At 34.8% G+C, this 27,314-nt stretch overlaps 1 protein-coding gene across 6 annotated transcripts in view; it reads left to right on the top strand.

Moving 5' to 3' along the window:
• The first annotated feature begins 1,695 nt into the window (after nucleotides 1-1,695).
• LOC131072033 (protein MEI2-like 5) overlaps nucleotides 1,696-27,314 on the top strand; it is a 39,282-nt gene continuing 13,663 nt past the window's right edge. The window contains exons 1-10 of one of the 6 annotated variants that reach the window (XM_058008049.2): nucleotides 1,696-1,911; nucleotides 2,048-2,136; nucleotides 2,238-2,475; nucleotides 2,571-3,204; nucleotides 4,617-4,675; nucleotides 4,780-4,923; nucleotides 5,030-5,502; nucleotides 5,910-6,068; nucleotides 17,950-18,066; nucleotides 18,139-18,290. In XM_058008049.2, the coding sequence (XP_057864032.1) occupies nucleotides 4,639-4,675; nucleotides 4,780-4,923; nucleotides 5,030-5,502; nucleotides 5,910-6,068; nucleotides 17,950-18,066; nucleotides 18,139-18,290 (1,082 nt within the window). In that variant the 5' untranslated portion in view covers nucleotides 1,696-1,911; nucleotides 2,048-2,136; nucleotides 2,238-2,475; nucleotides 2,571-3,204; nucleotides 4,617-4,638. Of the gene's footprint in view, nucleotides 2,476-2,570; nucleotides 3,205-4,153; nucleotides 4,301-4,616; nucleotides 4,676-4,779; nucleotides 4,924-5,029; nucleotides 5,503-5,909; nucleotides 6,069-17,949; nucleotides 18,067-18,138; nucleotides 18,291-27,314 lie in introns of all 6 variants that reach the window. The other 5 variants (XM_058008048.2, XM_058008045.2, XM_058008047.2 and 2 more) reach the window with 5 other exon arrangements.

Below are 27,314 nucleotides of genomic sequence, written 5' to 3'. Positions count from 1 at the left end.
TACCATGTTAGAAATATTTATACATATGAGGATTGCACAATTGAAGGGAAATGGTGAATATATACACACAAATGAAAACAATTATATTAGGCACCATTTATTTCATTCATTCATGTTAAATTACATTATAAAATCAACCTCTTTAAATAACATCATTTGAATAATCGACCATAAGCTACACCATATGTGAGATATATCCATACACATTACAATATATCAAGATATTTAGGATAAATCTATACAACATAATATCAACACATTTTAAAACAAATTGAATATCACTAGACAATTGTTATTTTTGTCCACCATTTCAAGTGCATTACAATACTTTAGATCGAAGTGTGAAAGTTCGTAGATAGTTTTAACAATTAAAAATTGTATATTTATTTCTTGCTATCCTTGTTTGCAGAATCATAAATCAACAACTATCTTTCTTGTAAGAAAGAGCTCAATATTTTTAGTGGTTTAATCCTATTTCCTTTTTTAAGGCAAGTATCTTTATTTATTAATTATTCCCATCCTTCCTTAAATATATAGTTCAATCAAATTTTGTTCTTGTAACTTGTTTTAGTTTGATTCCAAGAAGTTGTGTATGTTGGATTATATACATATAAAACAAATTCCATAAGTGCCAAAGATTTAAGTATACTAAGGACAAAATTTCTCAAAATCTAGAGAGAAACATGCTCTTGGACATACATGCTATTATCATCATATTCACATTTAGATGCGTTGATTCTAATTGTCTTAACCCCTTACACAAAATCTAATTCCATAATTAGATTTATATGTCTCCATCACAATACAACATTAGTCAACATCCACCTTCTATCGACTTAAACGATACACACCTTTATTCCATTTTGTTTACATTCTAATACATGTTCAATTCAAACTTAATTAACTTATTTCAATCAATTTATTTACTCTAAAAGATACACAACTTTAATCCATTTCATTTATATTTTACTAAATGTTCAAATCAAACTCAATTAACTTATTTTAATCAATTTATTTACTCAAACTCCTATTAAAAATCATTTTATTTCCCTTCAAGGTGAAATAAAAATAGTAAAAAGCTCAAATCAAAAAAGGAAAAAAGCATAAAATCCAATGATTTCCACATAAAAGAACATAGAAAAGGGGCAAAAGTATCATGAGTTGCAAAGGGAGGGGGTAATTCAAAAGCTACCTAGGAAAGAGACTAACTTGTGGGCATGCAATTCAACTATCATTTATTTATAGACATAAAAAGGCCAAAAAAAGATAAAAGTGTGACGAGGAATTCTAGATTCTTTCCAAATTTTCTACGTAAGGACAAAAATGTTCCAGTCATTCCTTGATAATTTATTGACCACAAATCCCCACACGTGTAGGGTGCAGATACAGTCCATAGATCTCGGAATTGCATTCCCTAGAGTACGGAGTACATCAACACCGTGCCGACAGTTTTTCTGACAGGAAAGTTGCGCAATGTTTACGCAATACTTTTCAGAATATATTGAATGGCATCTATCCAAACCTGAGCATTTTTCTGTCATGCTTACGTGTCATCTCCCAGACGAATGAAACACATTATTCAATTCAAAAAAACCACGTGGCCGCACCCCATTTGCCAACAAGTCACATAATTGATGGAGGGTACATTCAATCATACAGCACTTGTTGGGCCCAAAATGGTGGATTTTCATTTGTTGTGAAAGACAGATATCGGGCCGTTCAGCTTGCTCCAAGCGGATCTCAAATCCAATTAAATCGGTTTTATAGCGGGCGACAGATTCCGCGAGTAAAATGTGCAGCTCAGTAAGGGGATTAGTTTAATCTGAGTCGAAATTCCAGTTCAGAAAGGCGTCCTGGTTTCTCCCTTTGCCGCGAAAAGGTCGAGACTTGAACGCATGACACCCGCTGAGCGTATGCACAGTTTGTTAGAAGTCTATTTTATTGCTATTTATGAATTTGTAAAGCTTGGTTTTTTTTTTTCTTTTTTGTATTTTTTTTAATCTCTAGACAACCCAGTTTTGCCGTTGGATCAATCATTGATTGTCAGCTTGCGGTCAATTTCGGACTCCCGGCAATTGCAATGCAAACGCCTTAAAAGAGTTTGCTTGAGGCTGAAAATCTGAGCGAAAAATTGGGGTTTGTATGTAAAGTAGCAGTGGTTTCGGGGTTTACATGTAAATTATTGCAAATTTTTGTTCGAAAATGTGGCTGTAAATACTCGTACATGACCATGGCAGGATGATTTATTGGCCGGTCTGAGAACCCATTTTTCCCGGATCGCTGCGCACCGCAACTCAAACCCTAGGTTTTGTGTTTTTCGCTTGAAAAAAATGAAAATTTGGCGATAATTTGCAGCGTAATTTGATAAATTCTTAGGTGATTAACGTGGCTTGCAAATTGGTGCAAAATTGTTTCATAACGTCCCTTGGGCCGGTAGGAGGCGAGGCAAATCTTGTAGCTACAACGAGTGAAAAGGTCGGATAAGCTGGCATGCATTTTATTAGTATATATAATGCTTGTTTACATAACAATGTATCTGGTTAAGATGGATCTTTGACTGATTATGACAGATTACATAGTTCGGCCAATGGGATTGAAGCCGGTAGCTGATGTGGAGGATGCTGCTTACTTTTAAATCACAATTGTAATGCTTGTGGCTTTAAGAGGCTTGAATTTGTCCTATGGAGATAGTGTTATTGATGAGTGGCTACAGTTAGCAAAGATTTGAGTTCAGGGCACATTATTTGTAGGAAAAGAGTTGATATCACTTTTTCTAGGTCCCAATCTGTTCTGATAGAAAGCAGAGTTGGCTATTGAAAATAGATGCAGCCCGTGGTTGTTTCTTCCAGGATTGATTAATTGTATTTTCTTGGCCCGCTCTTCATGACAGGTGCCAATCTGCCATTTGAGAAATGAGCTATTGTTTCTAAAGATACTTAGCATATCTTCGAGAACACTTCCCATTGTTTTGGTCGTAATTCAGAATTTAACAGCTTCTCCAAAGCTGTTCTGTTGACGCTGTAACTTACAAATCACTGAATTTGTTTTTCAGCTCGTAAAGTATAACAGGGGCACGGCTTGGCTTGGTTCCTGTTTGGGTTGAATTGGACTGGTTCCTCATTTGGTCCATTAGTTGGAGTGGATTGGACTGGTTCCTGATTTAATCCATTTGGATTGCAATTCTCTGATTGCTGGTCATAGCAGGTAAGTTGCCAGCCCCTTGAGCAGACAATTCTGCAGTTCTCGTCTGCTTTTCCCTGGGCCCTAGGTTCCTTTTCTATTTTGCAATTAAGTTGTTACCTGAATAGTTGACTACTTGGGCATGCTTTAGGCTTTTTTGTGTAAGTTTAGTGCTATTTTTCTAGCAAGGAAAAATAAGTGGGTATTGTGCAAAGTTTGTTTTAAATTCCTGTGGATTTTAGTTATGTGTTAATTATGCCACAAAATATATCTTTGGATATTCTGCATTTTACTGGCTTTGGGAGGCAAGAATTTTTTTTGGCTCTTTTCTTTTGTTGCCTGCTCCTTTTTGAAATTTCCAACTTAAAGCTATTTTCCTGTTTGCCAAAGTCTTAAATGCATCTCTCACTATAATATTACATACATTTATGTTTTTGTTCCCATGAATGTATAGTTGACTTTGTTTAGTTCACTTTATAGTTTACTTCTCACATTCAACACCTTTACTTTCATTAAATTCCCCTGCTAAACTTGTGTAGCTCAAGTGCTCATTAGCATCTTTCAGTTCAAAATCTATATATACTTGTTCTTAGATGTTGGGGATCTTAGTTTGTTTTCCCTCTACATATGCTAAACCACAAATTCGTAAGTTTTAACATTGGAAAAGCAATTTGCTCATGTTGTTAAGTCTCTTTATTTTCAATGTTTCATGCAAGTTTTTAGACTTATTTGGTGTTGTTTTCAAGAATTAACTACAGCAGCATGTAACATATTTGACTTGCGATGAGAAACAACTGTGATGTGGATTAAAAGTTTAGTTAATATTTAAACTAATTGTGAGAAAGGAACTGCTGAAACACACAAATATGAATGTTTGGCAATTGTTAGTTTAAGGTGGCTATCCTTACTCTCTCCGTACCTCAGTATATTGCTAGTGAATGCTACATTTTCTTACTCACTCCTTTCCTAGCAGGACCTTAGAAGAGAATGCTACATTTCTCCACAGCAATCAATTGTCCTGATGCCCTGGTGTATTTCGCTAAGATCTCTTATATTTAATAGTACTCATTTTAAAGGGGTGACAGTTCTTTGCCTATTCAAGGATCCGTTTTTTTAAAAGGTGCCATTTTCTTATAGTAGCAGAATCTGTGTAGTGCTAGAAATCACAACATTTCATCCTAATGGATGGATGTATGTGTAGCTGGTGTCTTTTAGGCAATAATGTTTAGTGTGTCGTGTTTGCATTTTTAATATTTGCTAAGGGAGATGAAGCATAATTACAAGATGGAATTTATCTGTCTTTATCATTAATGGCATAATTTTTGTATTTAACATTTCTGTCACACTTGGGATTTAGATTTATGCCATACGTTTGTCAGCATTATTTGCTGAGAAGCTAGTTTTGAATTACCTGAAGGTAAATATCTCAATTGTAGGTACCAATTGAAAGACTATGCAATGGGTCAGTCTGTGGAGCAGTCTAAGGATTTTCAGGGTAATTTATCTTAAATATTAATTCCCTTCAATCTCTGTTGGTTTGTGTTCATTCATGATATTTAAATGGTGAGGAAGCTTCAATCTTGTAAGGTTTGTGTGCAGGTTCACCAAGATGGATCCCTACCATTGATATTTTTCAAACAAAGGAAAATACAGCATATATTCCAACCAAGTTGAATGACTTCCATGTACCAAGTGATACCAGTTTGTTTTCAAGATCATTGCCTGTTCTTTTTCATGGAAAATGTAAGTATTAGAGAGCTTCTACCATTGTACATACTAATTTTCCATAAATGTAAAAGGAGAGTTGTAGCAGCTTATACTTATCACTACTTGTTTGTATTTACCACAGTAAATCTGTCAGATAAGGAGTGCATTGAAAACTCCAACATAACTACGTCTTGTCATATAAATGAAAAACCTCCAGGAGAAGATCCTTTGGTAACTCTTCAAGGCATGGAGATCCAAGGTCAAGGATTTGTCCTTCCTGACGACGAAGAAGAGCTTCTGGCTGGCATAATGGATGATTTTGATTTGACTGGTCTACCAAGTCAGGTTGAAGAACTAGAAGAATATGATGATTTATTTAGCAGTGGAGGTGGTATGGAGTTGGATTCTGATTCACATGAGTGTGTTAATTATAACTACAGCAACATTGTAACTTCAGATTATATTGCTGGGGGTGGTGCAAACCACCATGGCATTTCAAATGTTCTTGGACCTGTCATAGGAGAACATCCATATGGTGAACATCCCTCCAGAACTCTATTTGTGCGAAACATCAATAGTAATGTGGAGGATTCTGAGCTTCGTGCTTTATTTGAGGTGATTACCATTGTAGTTTTGAATATTGATTTTCATATCTATTTCCTGCAATTCTCTCCAAGTGTAAGCTTTATAGTGGGTGTGCTTTCAACCTGGTAACCTTATTCTAAAAGAAAATTCACCTCTGTTTTGTACAATGAAAGGATCATGTAATGCTAGCGGATCATTTGCAATCTACATTGGATGTTTTCTCTTCACAATGAAAAGCTCTTTATTACTCTTGCTTGATTTAATTCTGATGATCAGATCTAGTAAGATGTGTGATCATGTCTGAGCACATCCAGGCATCATCATACTTCAGTTTACTTGAGTAACATCATCATACTTCAGTAACATGATCGTGCTTTTAAACTAAGATGATACTAATCAGTATGTGAACTGACAAGAATGTTTTGGTTTCTGGGAAGCAACATGGTGACATCAGGATGCTCTACACTACATGCAAGCATCGTGGTTTTGTGATGATTTCATACTATGATATTCGTTCAGCACGGGATGCTATGAGAAATCTTCAGAACAAACCACTACGTCGGAGGAAACTTGATATTCATTTTTCTATTCCAAAGGTATACATTATTCAACATTCTGTAGATGCAAATTTATGGCAATGTCAAGAAGTATGTCTGCACTTATCTATAAATTAACTTATTCTGAACATAGTATTAATCTTCAATTAAGATTTAAAGCTACGTGAATTTTTTAACATCTAGTTAACAATTTCCTATTATGTTGAGGAAAAATCATTTACATGGTGTGAATATAATAATCCATCGAAAATTTGTAGTTTCATCTATAAGGGTATCCATTTATACAGCATTGTACACGTATAAATGGGATTCAATTGCCTGGTTTAAAATGGGAAAAAGTTTGCAAAAATTCAGTAACTAAACAACGATTTACTAGTTATGAAAACAGAAAAAAAGTTATTGTGTTATTTCATGTAAAATGTAGTTTGAATAAATAAAAAGTAAAACAGATGTATTCATAAAAACTGCACAGAACTTAAAATCTCCATTTTGCTTTCACTTAAGGGATTTTATCCTAAAAGCATATGGCTGTCCCAATATGTTTGTCATAAAGCATGATCTACTATTTTAGGGGTTGCCCTGTATTTTTTACCTAAACCTTCATTATGGTTTAAAATCTGACTTATGAAAAAAATCCATTCAAAGTAAAGATTAAAGAAAATTTAAAACACCCTATGCTTAATTGTGCCCTATACCAAAAATGCCAAGCATGACTTTGGTCTATTTTTTAAGTGTAAAAATGAGCCAAGGAAAGCTCTATATAAAAAATCAAAACTACTTTGAAAACTTAGGAAATTGCACAGAAAATGTGGTGGTTAGTGATTACTCGGGATTTATAGTTGGTTTTTTGTGAGTAATACATCTATGTTTTGTCTTAAAAGTGTTTTCAAATGTTGTATGCTGAATAATTCATAGATTCCTAGAAAAATAACAAGAATGTTTCTATCATTATGTATAGAATAACGAATTTAAAGTGAATAGTCTCTATTAGGTTAATTCCAGATGGCACACATAACCATCTAAACTGAATCTATGCACAAATAGATATCAAGAGATGATATGCATGATCTGTGATTATTTTTGTATGGAAATTTAGTTTATAATATCAAAGAATCTAGTAGCCTACTTTTATGCAGGTTTTACAAAGAAGAGTTTTAACTTTTTAGCTATTTTTGTTGGTAAAAATCGAAGATAGTCATTAAGTTGCAAAATCATTTTTGAGATGTGTAGAAATGGGGGGCAATCTTTATGACAGCAGGTCCTGGAGGAAGATATGTAAAAAGAGGAAAATGAACTTGTCTTGTTGTGGAATTATCAATTGATTTCCCTACCTTTTTAGGCTACTCATCTAATTTAGTGAAGTCATCGTCGGACTCATTGGCAAATTTCTTTGGGGTCTTCAAGACATAAAAGGGTAATGTGGAGACAAATGCTGTATGGGCTGCACCTCAGCTTGAATGGAGACACCTTAAATTTTACATTGTAGATACATAGGTGAAGTACCATCCAAATGTTGAAGCATTGGACCACCCCATGAACTTAAAGGTACATCAATTAACGGTGCCATAATACTCACTTTTGTTTGGCCTTAGATTTTTGATTGGGCCATGGTTCAACTAGTGTATCATGCAAAATAGGAGAATCAAGTTTGTACAAGCCCTTGTATGCATCACCTGGCCTATGCTTGTCTTGATTTACATCATGAACAATGCACTCTTTCACACAAAATTGGACGAGAATGTTAGGATTTTGTGTAATATGGTTAATAGAAAGTAAATTGTTGTTCAATCCTAGAACATACCTAATATTTTGCAATAGAAGTTTGATGCCATTATTGGATGCAATTCTAACATCATCTATTCCTTTCATTATGTGACTTGTTGTCACTAAGTGACATAGAATACTTGTCACTATCATTAATGGTGAACCTAATATACTAGTCCTTGCAACATGTAAAGTGTTTGGATGCTCTTGAAAGTTGAAACAAAAAACCAACATTTGCTTTTAACATTGTTTGAAAGAGTCATCAATGCATACCCTTCATGGTCTTCCAACCATCTTTGCCACTCAAGCTTCATTTTGTTGCTTGTGGAATAGATCATATGTTGGCATTTCCTACTATCATCTTTCACATGACCAAATTTTTGATAATAGAAGCACTTTACCTTTCTCCATGGTTGTGAAGATGAATGATGAGAATTGGTATCAAAATTTAAAATTGTGCAACAAGTGCACTTTTCAAACTCCTAGAAGGAAACCTCACTTAGCTATTCTTGTTGTCATTCTTTGAATCCTTTTACAGCAAATATGTATTGACCTTGTTAAAGTTCTAAGTCTGCCTTTTTGCCAATAGATTGAAAGACTCCACAAAAGTCTCATAGGAGGATGGCAAACTAGTAATGGTTAGAGGCTTAGAGCAACCATATCCTTGTCATCGACTACTTTGTTTACAATGGAAAGCTGATCACTAAGATCTTTGATTTTTTATAGATGTTTTGATAGACCCACCCTCATGCAATTTGTAGAAAACAACAAATTCTTCAATTACATAACTTTGTATTTTTGGAAGACTTGATAATATATTTTGCTAACTAGGGTATGTGCATATCTAGGGCTTTGAACTTCAGGGATTAAATCATTTGAGACTTACAATTGGAGGATCAGAAGGGCTTACCTATGATGCTTGTCATAATCATTTGGTTTAGTAGCAGGCCTAGTTTTTGTGCCTAATAGGATCTTGTCGCATTGATAGCTGTATCTTCTATTTCCATATGTTATAGTTTTTTCTATTGAGTTTTTGTGCCTTAGGCAACTCAAATTTTTTTACATAGACCATTACCCTAGCAACCTAGGGAATAAACTTTTCCAAAACTCCTTTAAAAATTCATGCTGATATTTTCTTGAAAAAAAAAATTGATCTAGAAAATCATAACTTTACTTTGAATAATAATTTGAAGAACTTGTTTCAAATTTGACCTAGAAAATAAAATAGTTTTTGAAAACATTTGAAGCACCTTTCTTTTAATGAAAAAAAACAAAACTTGAATGCCAAATTTAAGAATACAAACACTTGGAAATACTTTGAATGAAAAGATTTATGTTGTTTGTGTGCCCTAGCTTTGACCCACATGCAAATACATGGAAAATTTCAATGTTGCGATCCATAAATTTTTGTCTCTTTTTCATGTGTAGGAATTTGTGGTGTGCAACCCTACAAATGCATAGGAAAGTCATGATTTTTCCACTTCTCATGAATTCAACAGTGCTGCAACTTGTGATATTTCACACAACCTTTGGCGCTTCTATCTTCTTTTCCTAGCTACTTCAAAATCCATATGATCTAGCTCTAATATCAGTGTTGGTAAAAGTTGAAGATTGAAATGAGAGAAATTGGTGTATGTTCTCATGTGGAGACATTGCATTATATTAATGATCATATGCTAAAAGTAGCATGTACTTACATACTAAGATAGATAGTCTATAAATAGAATAAGGTTAAAACAAACTAATAAGTAATTAATCTAACTGCAAGTGTACATAAACACTTTATTATAATATTAAATTAATATTTTACTAACTTTTGTAGATATATTGAGCCTATTTTGCTCATGAATCCTATCCTTTAAACCTTCACCATTATTTCACATCCTAGAGGTTTATCAAGTCGAGATTACTTGGGGAGGAATCCCTTGCTCAACCCACTCAATTGGAGGAGAGGATTCCCGTGCTTGATCAATGAAAGGGTATTTCTAATAGATGTCTAAGCCAAAAAAATTACTTATATTGTCAACTTTTTATGTTTTAAAATTATAGTTCTTATAAAGTAGGAAGTTTAAATGGATGTATGAAATCTTGTTTGAGGGGTTGAGCTTTAATTGGTTAAAGCATTGAGTTCTTATTGTGGAGACCGAAGTTTAAATCCCAAAAGGACATTTAATATGGAATTCTAAGTTGTGACTTTGGGTCTTCCATGGTTGACTTCTAGTGTGGAGTGGTTTCTAAATAAGTGATTTCTAAGTTATGGCTCTTGGTCATTTATGGACGGTTTCTAGTGTGTTTGCTTGCAAGGAGCTTGTATTAGTCTCATGTTGATGTTTGTATGATCAAAATATTTGAAGCATTGAGTACTCATTGTGGAGACCAAAGTTCCAATTGTAAAGGGACATCCAATGTGGAATTCTATGTTGTGCCTCTTGTCTTCCATAGTTGGCTTCTATTGTGAAATAAGTGGATTTCTAAGTTGCAACTCTTGATTTTCCATAGGTGGTCTTTAGTGTGGTTGCTCAAAAGGAGCTTGTATTAGTCTAATGTTGATGTTTGTATGAGCAGAATATTTGAAGCATCGAGTTCTCTGTGTGGAGACCCAAATTCAAATCCCAAAGGGACACCTAGTATGGAATTCTAAGTTGATTCTCGGTTTTACATAGTTGGCTTCTAGTGTGGAGGTGGTTTCTAAATAAGTGGATTTCTATGTTGTGGTCTTCTATATGTGGTTTCTAGTTGGTTGCTTAAAAGGAGCTCTTACTAATCTCATGATTGTGCTTGCAAGAGCTTGTATTGGTCTCATGTTGATGCTTGTATGAGCAGAATATTTGTAAGCAATTAGTAATATCAAAAATAAAAATTAAGTCCCAATTATCAAGAATAAATTAAGTTATTAAATCAGCCTAAAACCTCAACAATGTTGGTTCGTTTGTGGATTTGGGAAGGGCATGATATTTTTATCTGGAATCATTTGAAAATTATTGAAATCATACATGGGCAATTTCAAGTGTGTTGGAGTGATTCCAATGCAATTCAGAGGTGTTTCCAAGCAGCAAATGTTGTTCTCAATGTGATTTGACTGGCTTTCTTTGACTTTTGACCTTCAAAAAGTTGGCCTAAACCATAAACCAATGTTTATTTGTGTTTGTTTTAAGAGTTTGCTGATTTTACTCAAAAAAATTGAAATCCAGTTAACATAAATATAAACCCTAAAACTTGTTCTAATTCACTTGCAAATTTGGCTGTACAAATGCATAAAGGATATTTTTGAAAAACAGATCTCTTTCTGCTATGCTGTCACTTTGTTTTATATAGATCTTGTTTTGAGTGTGAGTTGTGGTTGCCATCAGCTGTGTTCTGTTTCCGCATTGGGCTTTTTCATCTATCATTTCTGGGAGAAGTTTGTTTAATTTGAGAGAAGTCTATCCTACATTTTAATGGCAAAGGATGTATATAATCTGCAAAATTTTGTAGTTCAAGAAGCATCCAACTTTCATAGCTAAGGAAATATTGTGTTTTTACATTATTAATGTGAGAGAGAGAGTAATTGAATTCAAATTACTAAATCAGAATATCTTGTAAAATCTTGATATTTGTATACCTTATGGTGTATTTAATTGTCAGTTCTCATTTCTTCATAGATATTTGATAAACTATGCTCTTTTAAAACTAAGATAAAAGTGTTGATTTTAATGGATTAAGAGTTTAATTATTATTTTTACTTATTATTAATATTTGACATGTTAGAAAAAATGTAATATGGTATAGCATTTTATATTACTAATTTAATATGGTATTAATAATTTAATATAGTATAGTTTTTAGGCTGCAAATATGTATAAATTATGATTTTTATATTTTTTCTGTATGAATGTACCTATAATGTACCTAGCCCTAAATTTTTGATGTTGTCCTAGTGTACCATACCCAGGTATCCATACCCATACCTGATTTGGATTTGGCAACTTAGAGAATATATTAATAATATACCAAAGAATGACTAAGAAGTCATATAGGCACAACCAATAAAATATTAGATGGTAATTTATGCACAACTTCTCACTGCTAGCAACTCAACAAAAATGATAAAATTACAGAGCCTAGGAGTTTTGCTTGTTCAATGTCACGAAGTCTTATCAACTTGATCATGGTTCTTCATTGTCTGTGCAAAGTTCATGTATTCTCAACCATGACATAATTAATCCAAATATGAAATTGGTCATGACAGCTCTTAATTTGAAGTGGCTTGGACTTAAACTAACAGTGAAATTTATGTGCAGTTACTTTATGTGGTTAGTTGTAATTCTTTACAATTTCATGCCATGAAATCAATATTATAAAATTTTATGGTTAAAAATGAAACTAAAAATTTGACAATGATGGATTTTGGAAAATGAAATGAATGTCATCAAAGATATTTCTCTTACATTGTGTAATGTCCCCTACCTGATTAACATAATTAATCCATTTCAACATACTTATGACTTAAACTAAATTGATTAGGAGACAAATCTAGTATTAATTTATTATTAATAAGTGAATTGTTCATCTACAATAACTCTTAATGCAAGTACCAACCTTTGCTACTACTTCAGCTATAAGGAAGGAGGTTATGCATGTTACCAAAGCGCTTAGAGGACCGACTACAATAGGTTCCCTCAAAGTTTACAGATCCAAGTTCTTACCTCTCTTGGGTCTATACCCTCAAGGCTTACGGGTCGCTGATCCCCACCCTATCTTGGGACTTAACCTATTGCTTGGATTTAGATTGCCCCTCTTTGGAACAACTCAATCCCATCTTCTTAAATACTGACAGTAACAACATGATTCAGACTATAAGTATACTAACTTCTCATGTATTATGTATATATATGAAATAAAGTATGACTGTCATACATATTGCAGTCTATATTAATAGTACTACTAAATTCTGCATAACAACATTATCAGGCTTCATATATTAAGCACACATATTCAGCACATCCCCTTGCATACCACCAAGAACAAGGATGTTACTAGTTACTACTTGTAACTTAATAACAGTTCTGATCTGATCTGATCAATGGTGATGTCACTGGATGCTTTTGATTCCTTTCCTTTATATCTCTCAATGTGAAGGAGAGGTCACACCTCTTCATCATGTATGCCCTTTCACAAGAGACACACCCTTTCCACCATTAGCACCTTTTGAAAGAGTGCAATTCTTCATTATTTCTGCCCTTTAAAAGGGACATAACCTTTCATAATCAGATCTGCACTTCTTATTTAAATCAGATCTCACTTCTTATTTTCCAAATTCCCCCCCTCTCAAATGGGGTTCTCTTCTCCCTTTTATATCCCATTGTTGAGGGAGTCACAACTTTTCCTTCCATGTCTTTTGACAATTCATTAACTTGATTAAATTTTAATTAATTATACTTAATTATATTCTTTTTATTATATTTTATTTTTTAATATTTTAATTTTATTATTATTATTATTTATTATTAAATTCTATTTCAAAGTGGGGACATTACACATTGACAGCTAAGGTTCTATGGATTCTTGTTGAGCCACAAATCATGTGAGAAGTGGTTATACCTTTATATATACACAAATAGCATGTTACTTGCTATAAGAGAGCAGGGGCAATCACATGCAGTGGAAAATCATTTCATTATGCAAGGTTTAGGACAAACAACGAATGGCTCCTTTAAAGGTTCATTTTGGTAAGCCTATTCATATGAAAAGTATGGCATTTGATTGATATGATCTCTATTCTTCATATGGGAACATCTCACATGAACGCATAATAACCAGCATAAATGTTTTGGGGATATGAGAGTTGCAGCTTGTCTTTTTCTGTGAAAGGAGTCTTCCCAGTGGAATCATTCCCTGTCCATTGCGGGCAGCACCCTACAGTTCGGATAATTATTTGTGCAAAGATTTGTGTACAAATCCAGCTAAATACAACATATTATTGTCATAAGTCGCCCATAACAGAGTTTATATCTCTTTTGAACTCATCAAGAAGTGTTTTACCAGACAGATAGTGTTCCTAAGTGCTTCATTCTGAAAGGGTGTATTTTTGCATCAGAATGCAAAGATAATGTAGAACTACTTACATTTTCTTACCACAACTCAATTGCCCATTATGATAATCAGTTGCTAATAACAAATATCTTGTCACTTCATGGTATAGTTCAAGTTTCTATGGCAATACCTAACAAATGTTCTTGTTTGTGCTGACATAAAAAGGTAGTAGGACACACAAAACAGTTACGTGGATCAGCTTATAACTAAAAATTGCACCATTTTTCTTTAAAAAGCTTTTCAAAAATAAACAAGCTCCATGAGGATGATACCCTTATTTTGGCACTTCATTTTCTAGCTGGTCTAGTTGTACTTTAGTTGATTTTGTTAGGCTTGAAATACTCAAACCTTATAAATAACACCAACAGACATGCAAATTTGATGAACTTATCCATTGTATCCCTTAACCATAAAACAAGCCGCAAACAACAATACTGTGCCTATTGACAAAATTATAACCATTCTTTGCTTGAAGACCAAACATGCAAACCCTGAAATCAAAGCTTTTTGAAGTTTTGTTATTACTAAGTTAAGTTATGGCATCAATTCTGCCTTTGTAAAATAATAGGTTGAGTACTTTTGAGTTGCACATTTGTGTTGGAATGTGTAATCTTCACTGGGAGCCTTCATGTTTTTATTGGTGCATCTAGTTAAGTTATGGCATCAGTTCTGCCTTTGTAAAATGATAGGTTGAGCTTTTTTGGACTTGTACATGGTACTTTTGAGTTGCACATTTGTGTTGTAATATGTGTAATCTTCACTGGGAGCCTTCATGTTTCACTTTTTATTGGTGCATCTAGTTTTAGACTCTACATCTCACTGCCTGTCAACATGGTAATAGCAAAAGCAAATTTGAATACACAAACTTTTTACCTTTGAAGTAAGCTGCAATAAGCCTGTTTACTCTTTTGGGCTTGGAGCTTGCTCCATGTGTGTTACTGACTGTACTTGCTCTATACCAAACTACGAGGTTTTCCATTTGCCACATTGAGGTTGAATCAAATTGGTTTTTAAGCTTTAAATTGTGTGCTGAAGTTGATAGTAGCTATTGGATAGCCCTGACTTATTTCATAGTAAAACATGTCCTGAAGTTAAATTGGTAAGTTTGCTGCATACTCAATAAGATTTTTATGGAATATGAAATTTTAAAAATACAACGAATGATCTTATTTTGACTACTATGGAAGAAAACAATGTTGAGAAACTGTGACAAGCAGTTGAGAAACGTGAGGAAAAAACCACAATAGGCATTTGTAAGTAAGTCACAGTGGAAGAAAGATAAAATATCTCGCTATAAGCACAATAAATATTGATGTTGCAACATATGCAAGAGGATAAACCATAGCTAACCAAAGACTCATACCTTGAGGCCTACTTCTTGTCTCCCATATGGGAAATGTGTCCGTCTTGGACACATGGAACATCTTCAAACTTCAGGGGAAGTCAGATCAAGTTTCTTTGCAACTCTAGATTTCTCCTGGAAGTTTCCTTTGGAAATTGATGAACTTCGTATAGAATTTCCTGAGATATATCTTGTAGATTACATAATTATTTTCAATGCAGGTAATTGCTTGACAAGAGCTAAAAGAATTAAAAAGAAGCAATAAGACTTGTTATTGTGATTCACAAATTTTTACAAGGAAATGTACAAGTAGTATTTATAGCAGAAAGTTTTGTGATCAGAGTCCAAAAACTTATTGGTTAGTGTGGATGGATAAAATCGTGAATCACAATTTTTTTTTTTTGATCGGTAATTGGCCGAAGCCTGAATAGCTTTTGACTGGAGCTATGAACCAGTGGGGACACAGTAGGGGGCCCCATCCCCATTACATATCTTTGAATCATTATTATTATTATGTTTGATTAGATTGACCCCAAGACCTTCCCCATCCTATGGAAGGCCAAGAGTCACAGCTTAGAATTCCACTTTAGATGTCCCTATTGGGAATTGAACTTGGGTCTCCACAGTGAGAACCCAGTGTTTTAACCAGTTAAGCTCAACCCCTTGGACAAATCGTGAATCACAAAATTAGGAATAATCAACAAACCTAATTAATAGTTCAACCAATCATGCAATAGAGTATAAGGAGATGCATGAAATCAACAATAGTATATCAAATGATACCTTCATACAAACCCCTTGCCTTAGCTCCATTGTTCTTCAATTTGTATTTGAAGTACGCAAATGTGGGTTGCTCATACAATTAGCATAAACCAAATTGGACAATATCACTATAAATCCACTATGATTGCAAGAGCTCAAAGGTAAGGCAATGGAAGGCTGTATTCATAGATTTTGTCTGACATCTATCAGCAGTTGAGATCAAGTTGAAGAATCATGGATGAGAATGGTTGAGAAGACTTGATTGTTTTGATTAGGGAGTTAATTGGTTGCATTATTCAATGGACTGGCTGATTGAAGGAGTGAAATTTATTTGATTGATTAGAGAATTGAAAGTGACTGTGAGTTGAACTGATGAAGTGGAAGGGCATGAAGAATTATTAGTGGAATTAAATAGTCAAAATCATTTAATTCATGTGCATGATTTTAAAGATGTAATAATAATTTAATAAATAAAATATTAATTTTATTTATTTTTAGAAGGAAAACCAATTAAATATATTTATTACTTTATTTAATTGCAAAATAATAATTAGCTAATTAAATAATACAATTATTTATTGTGAACTAGAAGAAATTTATGAAAATGAATGAATTAAATAACTTAAAAGTATTTAATCAATGTGTATGGGAGGAATAATTGATAAATTCATTAAATAATCAAAATTGTTCTAATTAATATAGATGAAAAAGAATATGATAATTGTATTAATTAATTAAAAATTATTTAATTAATATGGAAGAAAAATGATAAATTAATGAACTAATTATTTAAGTGATGTGAAAATGGAGGGAAAATTTAAATTCAATAAATTAAATAATCATGAGGGTGAATGATGTTAATTTAAATTTTTTTAAATTAATTTCAGAAGAAAAATTGATGCAGAATGATGATTTTTAGGTGTTTACAGTAAAAAGAGAAATAATAAGAAAGATTAATATGTTCACATGCACTGAAGTATCTTTGATTGGTGGAAGCTATAGCCATCTTTGAGTACACCTTGTTCCATGCTTATAAATAATGGCATTATTATCCTGGTTCCCATCTGCTCCCTCTAGGTGATTTTGGTTTAAATTCTAATTATGTCATGATTTTAACATATAATATCACTATATTAAATCTTTACTTTCATTGACATTTATTTCTATGATTTAAAAGGTTAGTTTTTTAAATGTTTAATCATTTTACATGTTCTTGAGTTGTATAGCTATTGTGTACTTATTTTAAGATTTAAATATTTAAGTTTCTTTTCAATGGTTATATTTGTTTTTGTTTTTTTTGGTCGGTAAACGGCTGAAGCCAAAAATTTTATTATTTATAAAATAGGATTTACATGAGTCCGTTCGTGCAAGCACCGGTAGGAAAGAACAGACAAGAAAACCTCCGGTCTTGCCTGGGGCTTGATCAGAGAAACCATACAATCCCGTATTAATAACGGGTACAACTTTTATAAACTATCTAAACAATTAGACTAGGCAGACATATTTGCCTGTCGGATGCTTACTGATGCACCCTCTATGGTTATATTCGTTATCTCCAATACCTGTTTCCCATATAAAAAAAGTGGTGTATTGTCACCCATTGCTGTCTACCATACCAATACATATCTCCACCTCCTGGAACTATGTTATAAATGCAGGAGATTGATGACCACTCAGAAAATCATTAAGGGAATTGCATGTTTATAGCTGATTTATCATTTCGGAATGGCCGATACACCAGTTTTATGCATTGGAACACATTTACTTTATTTTGTAAATTTGAAGATTATCCCTTAAGAGAACTAAAAATTTGTTTATTTCTATTTCCTAAAAGAGGTATTAAATGCTCCCCATTTCATGATAGTTGGGGATTTTCTGCAGGCCCATTGTTGATCATCTTGGCCATCCTTGCATATTAGAATTGGAATTAATTCTCACTCTAAACTTGTTTCTCAAAGTTGGTTTCTGGCACTTTTTCAGGATAATCCTTCAGATAAAGACATAAATCAGGGTACACTTGTTGCCTTCAACTTGGATCCATCTGTGTCAAATGATGATTTACGACAAATATTTGGAGCTCATGGGGAAGTAAAAGAGGTAAATTTTTTCCTTTTTTGGCCGCTATGTTCTTGCTGAATTTATTATTACTAACATTGGCATTTGTAACAGATAAGGGAAACCCCCCACAAACGACATCATAAGTTTATTGAGTTTTATGATGTGAGACATGCTGAAGCAGCATTACGAGCCCTCAACAGGAGTGAGATTGCTGGCAAGCGTATCAAACTTGAACCTAGCCGTCCTGGTGGAGCAAGGCGCAGGTACTGGCCTTTTATATGAGTTTTTTAATTATATTTGATTGAGGCAGGCGAATTTTCTCTCATTTATTATTTGTAATGTTGATGTATATGATTAATCCAATTGGGCATTCTACTTGAAGTACCAGTCTATTATGGTGATAGTAGATCTTTGATTAATAAAAAGTTATGGTTATGCAAAATCTTTAAAAATTCAAATTCACACTTGGAAAAGTAAAATCATATCAGTTATTGATCTTGTCATGCCATTTACAAGAGTTGCTTTCAATAGTTTTGGTTCTTGAACTGCTCCTCTAGCTTTCATGGAAAATTTGAGAAACTGCCTTGAAATTCATTCTTGATGGTTTACTGCTGAAATGGATTGAAAGGTTAAGGTTTATATATTATATAGTTTTGATTAGGAAATTCTTTATCGTCCTTGTCAACAACAATCTGCATCAACATGGATAAACCTCTTAACTATGCAACCAGAATATCATCACCTTTATTTTATTCTCTAGATAATTAAAGGAAGTAGGGTCCTACCAAGCACATGTCAGATGGAAATTTGATATCTATATTACTATAACAAAGATAATCTTATTATGGTTTGTCTAACAAATATGTGCTTAATTAAGTTATGCCTGTAATTGGCCACATTTAGCAATGTAGTTAGGACTAGATAACCATCCCTAATTATTTGGACTTAATGCAATGTCTACTTGTGAAAATTCAATTTTGAAATACTGAACACATAATTATATAGTAATCACTAGATCTTGATTGCATTTGCCATCAAAGGCATTACATTACTTTGTCTTATTCATAAGGTGTGAGTAAATATGGTTGAAATTCTGTTCCTAGAGGGAAAATATAATTCTTCATGATATCAAATTGAAATATGAGAAAGATATGTTATTGGACTCAGAGATCCCAAGGAATTAAGTAAAACATCGAGTTTACTTGAAAGGTCGCATATAATTTTAACATGCAGATTGTAGGAATTGTGTAAATTATTAATTGCTCAACTAAATTTCGAGAATACTTGCTTACAATACATCATAAGATCAATTGAATAGCTAATTATATTGAGAATAACTGAAATAGAGTTTTACTGAAAATGTGAGTCTGATGCTCTACTGCAAGTTCATAATTGCTTTTAGAAAGCAGGATTATCAGTGTGCATTTTTCTTTGTGGGCAAGTAGCAAAGATATGGAAGACCAAGCTTTGTACATTTGGGTAGAGGAGTAGGTGCACTTTGAGTGATCTCCTTTTGAGCTGTGTTACCAGTTTGGCCCCCTAGACCTGTAGGTTCAGGTCCGATGTGGTCTAAATATGGATCCGGGTTTGGTTGGGGGGACCCAGTCAGGTTCCAAAAAAGGTCTGTAGGTTCGTCTGGGGCAAACCTTGGCAGATTTTGCCTCCTGCTTCTGCTGCAATGGATCTGTTTGAGCTGCATTACCAGTTTGACCCCTTAGACCTGTAGGCTCAGGCCCATACAGCCTGGATATGGATCCAGGGTTGGTTTGTGGGGGATCCAGCCAGGGTTTTAAAAAGGTCTGTTGGTTTGTCAAGGGCAAACCTGGGTGGATTTTGCCTCCTGCTTTTTCTGTGATGAACCTGTTGCTCATCATTCATCCTTGAAGTTTTAAGTCTTATTTGCAGCTAAACAGAATAAGATTTCTTTTCATGCAATGTCTTATTTGCAGCTAACAGGGAACATAGGTATTGTCATGAGGGTTGACATTATTTTATCAAATGCAATGATTAGGTTTCTAATCTATCAGTTCACTTTTGCCAGCATACTCCAGCCTGTGCCAACATAAAAGCCTTGGATCATGGTATAGTCATTTATCAAACCATAATGGAAGGGGCTTTTTAATCCATTTATTGTAGTTGGAAATGCCCTGGTAGATATGTTATTGTGTAATGATTGAAGGTCTAGAGTTTGGAGGAAAGAAATATGTAAACAGATAAAACAGGATCCAGGTAGGTATAATGTGGTTCAAATGTAAAGAGTCATATGTATTATAAATATGTTGTACAATTTTGATGTAATTCGGGAGATATCTTTTACTGCAATGATGTTTCCCTTCTGTCGTTTTCAATGGTTAGTTTTCTTTGCACACGTATCATTGTTTTAAAGTGTTTTAATCAAATAAGAAGGTTTATTGTAGCATCACTAGTTACACAACCAAGAGCCATGTCTTAAGGGAGACCATAAGAAATTTCAAATTATGGATCATATGTGTAGGGAATGTTAAAGGATCTTACATGTTGTTTTAGATAGTTTAGTGGGGGGATCTATTGGGTCCTCGGCCCTTGAACTTCATAACACATTACATCAATAATTTCATCATGATATACTTCCAAATAGTGATATAAACATATCTGTCTAAAAAAATGTAAAATAGAACTACAAAATAACTGAAACCTGCCCGTAAGCCAAAAAACTGTCAAATCCCTGCAGAAGTACTAAAAAACCAACCCACACAACAAAACAGAAAAATACAACACCAGTCCCATTTTTCTCTACTCCCCAAGATCTCTCTACTGGTTCAGGTGCCACCTCCACAAGTCTTCCTGTACCTCTTGGCCTGCATGAACCCTGTTAGTAGCTCAAAGCCACTGCCCATGAAGGAACACTCATACCATGGCATAGCTCCTTTCGGTGTCTCACTTTGTATATCAAACCACCACAATGGTATGGTGTAATCACTACTAATTTCAAGCTGGCCATTCCACAGGACACGTGCATGCCTGCCAAAACCTTTCCTACGTCACTGTAATATACGCTCAGGTTTCAGCACTCCCAATTCTTTTATCATGGCTTCCAAATCCTCCTTCCTACTATCCTGGTGCATTGGAGAAGTTGCTGAATGCTTTCCTTCCAAGTGCTTGACCACTAAATTTTTCGACACACCTGCAGCTGCCATATCCTTGGCCTCTTCCATGTCACCAGACTGCTCTGGCAAGAAAAGCTTGAGCAACCATAGGTGCAGATTTGCATTTGTTACAACTAGTGCAATATTTGCAACAAAGTTTGCTGTAACACAGAATTTGGCCTGAAATCAGTGTCTAAGCTTTTTTTTGCCCAGCACTCTCTGCACAAATTGAGAAGCTCCAAGGACGCAAGCAAAAATTTATTTATTTATCTGTCCAGCAGTGATCTATGACTCTTTCTCTCTTTGCCATAGTGACTAATACTTGCCATCCGTTCCTCTGCCCACAATAAACTAGAAATTAGAAAACCAAATCAATAACACCAAACAAACCACACAAATTCTCTGAAGCCTCTCCTTATTATTATAAAGCCTGTACATGCATGTATGCTGAATGCCTATTAATAGCTCAAGCCACTGATACACCATACTGTGGGCACTTCAATACTAATGTAAGCCATTAAGGCTTATACCAATAACTCCAGCAAGTCTTAGAAAACCTTTATGATGGTATTGATTACATAGGAAAATTCGGTATAGATATCTGTCAAAGGTTCTTGATTGATTCCTGCCTTAGCCAAGTAGTCTGCTGCTGAGTTATCGTCCTCTTCAATGAAGAAAATTAGTCTCCTCAAATCTGTTATTGCCTTTTCTGTATACTGATTTACCTGCCAATTTGGGCTCTTGCCTTTCTTAAGCACATTTAAAACTACCAATGAATCTCCAACCACAAGTTTTGGTACCTTTAGAGGGGTTGCTGCTGCTGCTGCCATTCCTTCTGGTAGCACTTCCCATTCTGTTTCGCAATTTGCTTTTATTCCAAAGGAAAAAGAGCAACCATACCAAATTTCACCAATAGACTTCCTGAGATAATAACTTCCACCCACCATGCCTAGGCTCCATGAAAGTTCAACTTGATGTATTCCACCCATAGGAGTACTCCACTTCTCCTCTTTGCTACCAGACTCGTCTTCTGTTACATACCTCTTTACTTCTAAATAAATTTTCTCTTATCTGTTGAATCGGAGATTAAAGGATCTCACATGTTAGTGGACAGCTCTAAGAGGAATAGTGTAATATCCTCAAATAGGGATAGAGAAAAAACAACAATATCTCCAAAATTAGGGCACAAAAAATTCTGAAATTTTAATTGCATATAAGAAATTCTTCAACAAACTCAGATTTATATTCAGATTCTTCATTTGATTTTTCTGCTAATATGAATAGATTTCTGAGTATAGAAAAGTTATAGATAAGCTCTCTAATTCTGCCCATGAATTTCAGAAATGGTTTACATTCTTTTTTTTCTTTTCTTTTTTCTGAGATGAGGATGATTAAAAGTATGCAGATTTGGACACAAATACCTCAGAAATGTCTTCACAGCCTACCTGTCCTTGCCAAAACTCCTATAAAACCAGCGCTTGGTCTATCCCACTTGTCCCTTATGATGCAAGCTTCAGTTATGCTAAAAAGTATGATGACACATTGCTGTAGATTATCCAAAACGGCTTCCAAACCTGATAAAGAATTGCAGCTCTGAAAATGATGTGCTAGGGCATCATAGACCAAAGCCTTTCCACTGAAACACACGCTTCTGGCTAGGGGGAGCCCATATGTCTCTCTGAAACTAGGGATACTCAAGGGTTTCAGACCATAAGCTAAAGATTGCAGCAACAATAGATAAAAGATTGATTACATAATGAGCTCCAAAAGAACCCTAGAATGTTAATACTCCCAAAAGGATGTCTTAATCTCGACCCTTGATCCACTACCAACTCAATCCAATGCTCCACCCAAAATCCCTAAAAATGAGCCAATAGGCTTCCTTGAAATCCCACATCCCCTTGGTCCTTTTGGCACATGCTTATTAAAATAACTTTAAGTACATGTCATTTAAGTCATTAAACATAGAAAACGGGTACAACTTAAGTCTTTAGGCTAGGAGTCACTCAAGTTGCATAAAAAGACATGCCCACAACTTAAACTCACTTAAGCTCACTTACATTGCATAAAAAAATGTGCCCACAACTTAAGAATAGAATAAAATATAAGCCAAAGATTCTTCACTTGCCCAATGATGCTCTATGTCCTCTTCCTCTGGGGTAATCCAAGGGAAGGACAACAATGCACCGTTAAGCCTCATGGCTTGAGTTGGGGACATCACAGTCCTCTCCACCCAAAGAATGCTTGTCCTCAAGCATTTGTAGTCTAGGATGCTTAAAAATCTCATCTCCTTCCCATGTTGCATATACAAATGTAAGTTTTTCCACTTGATGAGATATTAAAAAATTACTTCATTCCTCAACTTTTTCTCTCTTACTTGCAAAATTATTTCCACAATGAGTATCAACTTACCTTCTTCATCCATAGGGGACAGTTCTGTAGAAGGAATCACTTGCTGTCCAAGAGCCTTTTTAGGCATGACTCATGGAATACGTTTTGGATTTTGCTTGTAGATGGCAACTTCAACTCATATGCTACTTCACCAATTCTTTCAATCACCTTGAAAGGCTCATAAAATTTTGGTTTCAGATTTTCAGCTTCACTTACTTTCAATGAGGATTGTCTATAAGGTTGAAGATGTAAAAATACCATGTCTCCTACCTCATAAGTCCTTTGAACTTGATGGCAATCAGCATATTTATTTTGGTGTTCATGTGCAATCTGAATATTACCCTTAAGTGCCTTAAAGATATCTGGATTCTCTTTGGCCCACTCAAGAGCTTTTGGAGCAATAGAATAAAAAAAATGCCAAATTCACAAATGTAGAAGCTTTATAACCATACAAAGCTTTTCATACTTATTCTCATATGATATATAGTGTTGTAACAGAATTCAGCCAAATGTAAACGCTTTGCATATGCCTTTTCTGCCCCGAAATGTAGTTTCTCAAGTAGCCATCAAGCCATTTATTTACGATCTCCGTTTGACCATCTGTTTGAGAATGATAACTAGTGTTATGATTGAGTTTTATTCTAGCCAGCTTCATCAGCTCTTGCGAAAAAGTGCTGATGAATATGTAATCTCTATCACTTACAAGTCTCTTTGGTGCACCATGTAGTTTGAAGACTTGTTCAAAAAACATACCAACAACTTGTAGTTCTTTAAACTCGAAAGACATTGACATAAAATGAGCATATTTAGTGAGTCTATCCACCACAACAAAAGTACAGTCCTTTCCATTGATCTTGGGAAGCCCAGTAATGAAATCCATTGACATTTTGTTCCCATTTTTTATTAGGAATAGGAGGTGTATGTAACAGCCCTGCTGGAAAAGAGACATCAGCTTTGTTCTTTTGGCACTTTATGCATTCGCTCACATGCTTGAGAACATCATCTTTCTTACCTTTCCATGAAAATCTTTCATGGATGTACCTATATGTCTTCAAATAACCCGGATAACTGGCAAGCTGACTGCCATGGACATCAATAAGAATCTTGTGTTTTAGCTTACTCTCCAGTACAAAATAGATTATACCCTCATAATAGATGATGTCATTCAACACTTTGTACCTTTCATTATTGATTTACCATCTGGAATATTACAAGTTTGCTGATTTTTTGAATATTCTACTAGTAGGTGATCCTTCCAAGAGGCTGAAATTTCTGGAAGTGAGCAAAATGAAAGGTTTTTAGATAATGCATTCAGCAACAATATTATTTTTTCCTTTGAAAAATTCAATGTCAAGTCATATCCTTGAAGCTTACCCAATGTTGTCGTCTTTCATTCAATCTTTTTTGCTCCATGAAATACTTGAGGCTATTATGATTAGTCCTCACTATAAACTTGCTGCATTCAACCTTATTCAATTTTTAGCTCTCATAAGCAATGGGATGCTTGTCTTGCATCTAAACAGCCCTAATACCAAAATCGGATGCATCACACTCAAGCACAAAAGGTTTAGAGAAATCTGGTAAAGCCAAAACATGACAAGTACTCATTACCTTCTTAAGCTGATTAATGATCTTTTGAGCCTCATCTATCCAAACAAAGGCATCCTTCTTGGTCAAATCTGTCAAAGGAGCAATTAATGAAAAAAATGCCTTTACAAATCGTCTATAATATATCCATAGACCAATGAAGCCCCTCGAATGGGACATGTTCTTTGGTGGTGGCCAATCAAATATAGCTTGAATCTTCTCCCTATGTGCCTTTACTCCATCTTCCCCAATGACATATCCCAAATATAATAGCCGCTAAGATACTTAACACCTCATTGAGGTGCCGTATATGCTCCTCCAGTGTTATGCTGTATACTAAGATGTCATCAATGAAAACCAACACAATTTTTACAACTGCTTGTTGAATACATGGTTCATGCGAGACTAATAATTAGCTGGAGCATTTGATAACCCAAAGGGCATCACCAAATATCCAAAATGTCCATAGTGGCACTTGAAAGCTGTTTTGTGCACATCTTGCTCCTAAACCTGAATTTAATGGTATCCAAAACAAAGATCTATTCTGGAGAAATACACTGCTCCATGTAGCTCATCCATCAACTCATCAATATTGGGGATAGGATACTTATTCTTGATGGTCTTCTTATTTAATGTATGATAATCAATGCACATCCTTATAGTACCATACTTCTTCACCAAGACAACAAAAGAAGCGAAGGGACTAGAACTAGCTAGGCTATATGCCCTGCATCCAACAACTCCCAAATAGTCTTCTCAATCTCATCCTTAAATCTAGGATGACGATAAGGATCCATAACAACTTGCTTGCTATCTACAAGCTCAATAACATACTCAAAACTACGATATGGAGGTAGACAATGTAGTAGATTGGAAAACACACTATGCTTGTCCAACTAGCCTTGTATGTCAACATGATATGTATGCTGTCTTGTATGAGTAGATTTAGCTGAAATGAGACATTGCGCTGCCCACTTGGCCTTTGGATGCCGAAAAACTCTCTCCATCCTCCTAGTTGAAATTACTCTAGGAGCATTTGAAGATAAGCTCCATAATACCACCTTTCGACCATCCATTGTGAAACTCAACTGCATAGTCTTAAAGTCCGTGACATATGAACTCATAGAATGCAACCATTGAACACTTAAACAGGCATTGATCTCATCAATGTCACCTGCATAAAAGTCATCAGTAAGGGTGTAACTACCTAAAGTCATACTCAACTGAGGAACACGATTAACAAAACGTAACATTGTGCCACTCGTTGTCCTCACATGGAAACCATCTCGCTTCTCAACTTGCAAAGCCCGCTTCTTCACATAGGTCGAGTCAATGTAGTTGTGGGTAGCCCTACTATTAATTAGCACAACAACTTGCTATCCCTACATAATGCCCCTTACTTCGAAGGCGTTATAATAAGGAGTGGTAGTGATGGTTGAAATCGCACCATTGATCTGTGCCAAATCACCCTGATGCACATTTGTACCTATCTCCCCATCCATCTGCTCATGTTGCTCATCAAGAACCTATGTCTCCTCCAACTCATCATCACTAGGTTCCTCAAAGACTTCAATACAGTGGGCCTTGTCCCCACTTCTACACTTATGTCAAATTGGCCAAGGTTCATGACAGTTGAAGCAAAGCCTCTTTCATCTCAACTCATCCCTCAAATCATGAGATGCACCAACAGTTGGTCTTGTAAACTTTGGTTTCTTTTCTTTCCTTCGTGGCAAACTCAGTGATAAGGGTTTCTGCAGAAACTTGCTAGGAAATCTAGCTTGTGGTGAATAGCTCCATGTTCCCCGAACACTTAATAGCATCCTGCAAGGATGGTGGATCAAAATCTTTGACTAAATTCTTGAGAGGTTCCGACAAACCCTTTATGAACCAAAAAATCAACCTCCTCTCAATCACATCTGAAACTGTTATGGACAATCGTTGAAACTCTGAAATGTATGCATCGAGAATCCCAACTTGTCTCAACTGAGCCAAGTCTCTAGAGTGTACCTCTAAATCCTCTCGGACAAACTGCTCTATCGGTGTAGTGCAAAATTGATCATAAGAAACTATTGCACCATGACCTTGTGTCACTAAACCATAATACCACAACTCGTGCCACTCAAGGTGAGGGGTAGCAAATTTAATGGCCTCAGTCTCTTTCATATGATTTAGGGAAAGGTAAGT

Source organism: Cryptomeria japonica, chromosome 9, assembly GCF_030272615.1.
Source record: "Cryptomeria japonica chromosome 9, Sugi_1.0, whole genome shotgun sequence".
NCBI lineage: Eukaryota > Viridiplantae > Streptophyta > Pinopsida > Cupressales > Cupressaceae > Cryptomeria > Cryptomeria japonica.
Note: the sequence above shows the minus strand (reverse complement) of the source record. Positions and strands in the feature narration are given on the sequence as shown.